At 32.9% G+C, this 7,500-nt stretch overlaps 1 protein-coding gene across 4 annotated transcripts in view; it reads right to left on the bottom strand.

Annotated features, from left to right (window-relative positions):
* Positions 1–7,500, bottom strand: part of LOC106875435 (alpha-mannosidase 2) — a 451,302-nt gene that overhangs the window by 282,874 nt on the left and 160,928 nt on the right. For all 4 annotated transcript variants that reach the window (XM_014923584.3, XM_089354371.1, XM_052968622.2 and 1 more), the window contains exon 2: positions 5,215–5,383. In XM_014923584.3, the coding sequence (XP_014779070.2) occupies positions 5,215–5,235 (21 nt within the window). In that variant the 5' untranslated portion in view covers positions 5,236–5,383. The remainder of the gene's footprint in view (positions 1–5,214; positions 5,384–7,500) is intronic.

The following is a 7,500-nucleotide window of genomic DNA, read 5'->3' as shown; positions in this document are numbered from 1 at the left end:
ACCGTGCTTAGATACGTTGTATTAACAATTACTTTTGCGATAATATCGATTTCTTCTTTAGACGCAGACTCAAATTAAAAGGCGGTGTTTGTGATAAAATTTATTTCTAAAATTGGCACGGATCTTTTGTTCTTTAACTGCTTTTAGTCATTGGACTGTGGCCATGCTGGGTCACCGCCACAATTCCACTTAACGTGTACTTATTTTATCGACAACAGGAAAGATGAAAGTTTAAGCTGACCGCGACGGATATCAGTTCAAAATATAAAAGAGAATAATTAAATATTGATTAATTGCTAAAGCGTAAGACTCATCCGTTTGCTGGAAGTGGTGGAGGTAATTACTTCAACTTACTTTACTTCATGGACCTCCCAAAAAAAACATGAATTTAACCTCAGGATAATTGGAACTCAAAATGTAAAGCTATGACATTAAATACAGCATGGCATTTGGCCACCATACAGCTATGGACACTGCTACCCAAAAGCCTTCGTTTCATAATTATTATACATAATTTGCTTTTAAATTTATTCGTCATATAGTTATAAGTGTTCGGTAAAATGTGAATGTGTTATATATACAGATGTTTATTATTATTATGATTATTATTATAAAACCATGACACTTCATTAATTGTACTAAATATAAGTGTTCGGTAAAATGTGAATGTGTTATATATACAGATGTTTATTATTATTATGATTATTATTATAAAACCATGACACTTCATTAATTGTACTAAATGTTGCTTAAACGTACAGATTTTTCTACTTTTCTTATTTTAATTATTAGGATACGTTTTTTGAAGTCACAAGACCTGAAGAATGGCCTCATTATGAGTGGTATTTATCTTAATCGATTCATTGTAGATTGACCAGATCTTTCCAACTTTTATGTGACCATGAAACGCGCGTAGACTTTTATTCACTTTCATTTTTATAATTTTACTAAACTGATTTAAATTTTTAGTCATAGATTTTACTACAAATTTACTCTTGAAGTTTTTAGATTTTGAAATTAGTATTTTGCATAGTACGCTTTTCTTGATGGTGTCTGATCTCCTTCATCGTTCGAGTTGCATCGTGTTGGTTCTTCTCTAAATTATTAATATATATATATATATATATATATATATATATATATATATATATATATATATATATATATATATATATATATATATATATATATATATATATATATATATATATATATATATATATATATATATATATATATATATATATATATATATATATATATATATATATATATATATATATATATATATATATATATATATATATATATATATATATATATATATATATATATATATATATATATATATATATATATATATATATATATATATATATATATATATATATATATATATATATATATATATATATATATATATATATATATATATATATATATATCCCTCATCTTAGGCAGTTACTCAGATGCAATATCAACAGATATAACCTTTCAGAAGCAAAATCTAATGTAAATAAACTGTAATCTTTAAAATATAATCTAACTGTCTTGCCTTATTACATTTAACTCTATTTCTCTCTTCCTATTTTACCTATCTATCTATCTATCTATCTATCTATCTATCTATCTATCTATCTATCTATCTATCTCTCTATCTATCTATCTATCTATCTATCTATCGTTCTATCTATGTTTCTATAGTTTCAATAAAAAATGGGTAAATGTGGCAAGAATGGTAAGAATGAAAGACGACACCATTTTAAGCATAGACTTGTAACAAAAAGAGACAGAAAGAGAGAAGGTACTTACTTTCATGTACCTTTAAAAAAAAAAGCCTGAGGTGACCGTGGTCTTTTCCGTAGGCTTTTCTCTCCACGGATAAACCTAATCTGTTCCCCGTTTTTTACATCGACTGTGATACACGATCCCTATTGATCGCCCCCCCCCCCGTTTTTTTTTTCTTTTCTTCCCGCGATCCCTTTTGATCCAAATTATCCCCCCCCCCCAAAGTTCTACTTTGTAATTTGTCCATTTTCTGTATTTAGCCCTGTGTGGCTATAATAAAAAGATATCTATCTATCTATCTATCTATCTATCTATCTATCTATCTATCTATCTATCTGTGTTTCTATCTATTTGTCCCGGACTGTCTGCCTGTCAGTATCGGAGAAGATATAAGAAGCATTAAGAGGAGCACTAGTCCAGTTAAGTCACTGAAAACTGTGTCTTCGGATTGTTTTGCTGCTCATTTCAAGTAACAGTATATATTATTTATACCCCAGGATAAATCGCAATTAATCTTAATTAGCAATGGTACATTTTTACTTCCATTTCATTATGCCCCAATACAAAACATATTTCTCCTATTTAATATTTATACCTTAGGCCTTCCTTTCGTGGTAATTAACGGTTGTATTTTTGTTTACGTCTAAATACAAAGAACAATTCTAATACCAAGAAGCAACAATTATGTATTCGTGCGCATTCTCCTAGTTTCACAAAAATGAAGTTGGTGGTGGTTGTGGTTTATTGTAGAAGAATGGTTCTAATCATCAAAGATCTACTGATTATACGAAAGAAAGTTTCAGAACTTCGGTTCAAATCAGCTCCTTTTAATTTTGATCATTAACGCAGCTGAAATAATATTTCATAAAAGACCCCGTGAAACTTCACAAATTTTTGCTGTTCGGCGCACGATAATACTTTCTACTATAGGCACAAGGCCTGAAATTTGGGGGTAAGGGAATAGTTGATTAAATTGACCACATTGCACAACTGGTACTTATTTTATCGACCCCGAAAGGATGAAATGCAAGATCCACTTCGACAGAATTTGAATGGAAGAAATACCATTTTGATGTTAGTAACGAAGTAATATGTAAATATGCAGAATCAGACAATTCTGACTTAAACGTCAGAATATACTTCCCTTTGTGTCTACATTTTCCGACGGTTTCGGATTTTGAACTATTCGGTTGAATTGAATGTTTCAGCATCAAGTTTCTCTACTAGTGCATAGATCATATTATTCTGCTGCACTCTATTTACCGCCGGTCCATTGTAGAATCTTTCATGTCACTCTAACTGGAGACATACCAGGAGATTCTTTGTTGTGTTCACTTTTGTTCTTTCCACATTTAAGTAGGTGATGATTGTAAAAGTTAGTCTTAAGTTTTGCCATTATAGTTCTATATATTCTGTGATTGTACAGATTTTGTTCAACTTAACTGCTCAAATTCCGTTAAGTAAACAAGTGTTAAAATTGCAACGTTTTCTGCAGGGATGCATCAAATCTTCTGCCTACTTCTTCAATCGATTTTGTAGTTTTGCATGTTATAATGCTTCTCATGTTTAAATGTACAACTATAACTATATTTAAGGGTGTTTCTATTGAATAATTTATTTTCTTTGTGGTTGCTTACTTACCTATTTCGTTGAAGAAAATTATAGCACCTTTGGATATTACATAAAATGAATAGGATGAGTGAACTAGATGATTGTACGTCATTTTTACTTCATGGGAGATAAGAAGCTTTAGGGACTTCTTGGTTGGTGTATACACACTGTAGTCCTGAAAAAGCTGGGGCAAAAAATATCTATTTGTACGGTCTTATATATGTACTGAAATCAATGGAGAATGATGTTGATAAAAGGGAGATTCTTGGTTTTCTGATAACGCTTGTGCTTGATAGTAAAAAGTGACATTTAGGATATTCTCTATGGTACTGTATTTTCTTTTCTTTTTTTTTTATTCCATAGCGATATTCTACACCCAAACAGCTTCAAATTTTGATCATATCCTTTCTTAATTTATCTTTGATGCGTGTGCTAGCGTTATTGAAAATGACTTAACTGTGATCAGGATAGAATGGAATTTAGTACATTAATCTTCTTTTGAGTATATTTAAAGTGTACAATCCAATGAGATTGGTAATATCTGTGCTGTGGAATGAACACATGCGTACATTGAATAAAATTCCCTATAAGTTCGTTACATATTCATAGCAGATGCACGAAGGAGTCTGCAGCCAACAACCGTTTATAAACTATTAAAGGAATATATCACAGAATCAAATTCTATCGATTAATATACATACATACATACATACACACACAAATACATGCATGCATACATACATACGTACATAAAAACACACACACACACATACACACACATACATGTTCATTCATTCTTTCATATTTTATTAGATTCAGTCAGGCTGGAGCACCGCCTTGAAGAATTTTCATTAATTGAACGAATCGACCCCAGTACTCAAGGTTTAAATCCTGGTTCTTATATTAGGTATGGGGCGTAAACACACCAACACCTCTTTTCAAACGCTGGTTGTGCGATAAACAAAGACACATTCACCCCCACCCTGTATATATATGTATGTGTGTGTATATATATATATATATATATTTATATATATATGAGATGGGTTTCTTCCAGTTTCCATCTATAAAATCTATTCACTAGGTATTCGTCAGCCCGAGGCTATAGTAGAGGACTCAAGCCCCAGCTGCCACGTAGCGGGACTGAACCTTGAACCATATGATTGGGAAGCAAATATAGATAAATAGATAGATAAAGAGTGAAGAAGAGATAGAATCTTATATGAGTACCTATCTTTACTTATACATGCTTACATACATACAGACATACATATATACATGCACACATGCATACATACGTATGTACAATTCACACATACATACATTCACATACACATATATACATGCATATATACATACATACGTATATATATATATATACGTGTACATATATATACATATTTACATAATACATACAGACACACACATGCCTACATACATGCATACATAAATGTATACATACATACATATAGCCACGCACATACACACACATATACACACACAAACATATCTGCTTAGTAAAAGACGATATTTCCGTGTGATGCATTGTAAACAGATGTTAATGCGCCACTATAAAAATATGAATTTATTTGTTTAGACAAACGTATTCATATGGAGAAGAGGACGTCAAAGATAAAAATAAAAGATGAAGAAATGTGCGTATGATTTTTGTTTGCACCGTTTTATACGTATGTTTCTGCGTACGTTGTGTTTAGTTGCCTATTGGCGACGTAATTCAAAATATTCATACAAATCTTTAAAATATTGGGGAAAAAAAAAAAAAAATAGAAGAAAATGAAAATTTTCAGAACTTACCAAAGACGAAGATTTTCCCATATTTGTGTAATTTTTATTATTATTTTTATTATTATTATTATCGGGTATTTGTTTGTTTTCCAATTGACTGTTAGAACATTCAAGTGAGATACAATCCAATTCGGAACGAATAACTATCCGGTGTATTGGCTGGGTATAATATGTTTACCTGTCGAAGATACGAAATAATAATAATGATAATAATAATAACAATAAAAAAAAATAATAACAACAACAACAACAGCAACAACAATGATAATAATAACAACAACAATGGTTTCAAATTTCGTCACAAAGACAGCAAACTGAGATGAGGGGATGAGTCGATTAAACGACCCCAGTTTTAAACTGGAAGTTATTTTATCGACCCTGAAGGGATGAAAGGCAAAGTCGACCTCGGTGAAACTTGAGCTCAGAATGTGAAGACGGATGAATTGCCGCGAAACATTTTGTCCGGCCTACTAGCTATTCTGTCAGCATTCCGCTCTAATAATCATAATTATGATAACAATAATAACGACAATAATATGTTGTGGTCAGCTCCGAATTAAATGAGCATCTTTTACCAATACGCTAATCGTCAATCTCACCAACACAAACAATATCTAATCAGCATCTAAGAAAATAATTCACTGTGCATTTGCTCTGCAACAATAATGCTTCGAGCTACACAACTGAGATGTTGTATACAAAGACAATTGAACATTCCCCGAAAAGAAACAATGCCGCACACAGAGCACAAGAACGTAGTTGTGTACAAATTTGTGTAGTAGATATTTGAATAAAACTATGAAAAGCATGTATCTAGCCATTTTCTCCGCCCACTCATCCTGGGAGGCTGGTAGAGGTAGTTGTTCACTTAGATCCGCCATACGGTTTTAGCAGAAGCAAAGGTTATTACACGTTCCGGCTGCATTCCTAAGCATCACCAAGTGAGACAATGGATATTATGCAACCTTCTTGTTCTTGGCCAACCCTCAGGTCTCTTGTGCGATTCTTTCATGTATAATTCTTATCGCGAGTTCATTATACCGGGATGTTGAGAAGTAGCGGTTTAACCTGGAGAGACACCCGAGTTACGAACGCTGTCTAGTAAAGGTTGTCCATAGAACCATCGGAATCATGTGTATTGAATGATTATCAATAATTATAATAATACAAAGCAGCGAGCTGGCAGAAACGTTAGCACGCCGGGTGACAAACTTAGCAGAATTCCGTCTGTCTTTATGTTCTGAGCTCAAATTCCGCTGAGGTCGACTTTGACTTTCATCCTTTCGGGATCGATAAAATAAGTACTAGTTGCGTATTGGAGTCGATCTAATCAATTGTCCCCGTCCTCTAAAATTTCGGGCCTTGTGCCTAGAGTGGAAAAGAATATTATAGGGCGTCGAGCTGGCAGAAACGTTAGCATGCCGGGCGAAATGCTAAGCGGCATTTTGTCCATCTGTACTTTCTGAGTTCAAAATTAGCCGAGGTCGACTTTGCCTTTCATCCTTTCGGGATCGATAAATTAAGTACCAGTTGCGTACTGAGGTCAATCTAATCTACTACCCACCGCTCCTCAAAAATTTCGGGCCTCGTACCTTGAGTAGAAAAGAATAATTATAATAATACGCAAATTAGGAGGAAAAGAAGGATTAGAAGGAAAGACAATATAATCGTAAAGACCAGCTACTGATAAATAAAGCAATGTGAGAAAACTACCAACGCAAACAGTCGATGTATACGCTGACAGAATGTGAGAAAACTACCAACGCAAACAGTCGATGTATACGCTGACAGAATAGACTAAAAGAGTGTATGATATTGTATTACATTCAGAGACACGTCATTATATAAGAGTGTTGGAATTATCCACAATGTTAATAGGATTAATGAAAATTGGCATACCACAATGGGAAACATACTTTGTGTGAAACCACAGCAGAATAATCAAATAATCTGCTAAAATTCTTATAAAAATGATATTATTCTAAAGCGGCTCGCTTTCACTTCTTTCGTGTTTCACTCTTTGTTATATTAAGAGCGGCATTAAACTGTGCAGTGAATGGTTGCAATGTCCAAAAGGACTATGATTAGAAACTACCTATATATTCGTGATATCAAGCTGTCACTCAATTTGGTGTTTCAGCTGGAAAATATTTTCGAAACCCTAAAACCGGTCAATACCTTTGAAAGCAGAATGGAGCATCGGCTCGTAAAAAGCGCAATGGAGTCATTAAATACGAACGTTCGGTAAACCATGACAAGGAAGCTATAAAGTAATTCAAACATTTAAAGAACTGG

Source organism: Octopus bimaculoides, chromosome 6, assembly GCF_046866305.1.
Source record: "Octopus bimaculoides isolate indiv1 chromosome 6, ASM4686630v1, whole genome shotgun sequence".
Classification (NCBI taxonomy): domain Eukaryota; kingdom Metazoa; phylum Mollusca; class Cephalopoda; order Octopoda; family Octopodidae; genus Octopus; species Octopus bimaculoides.
This window is presented reverse-complemented; position numbering and strand designations above follow the sequence as displayed.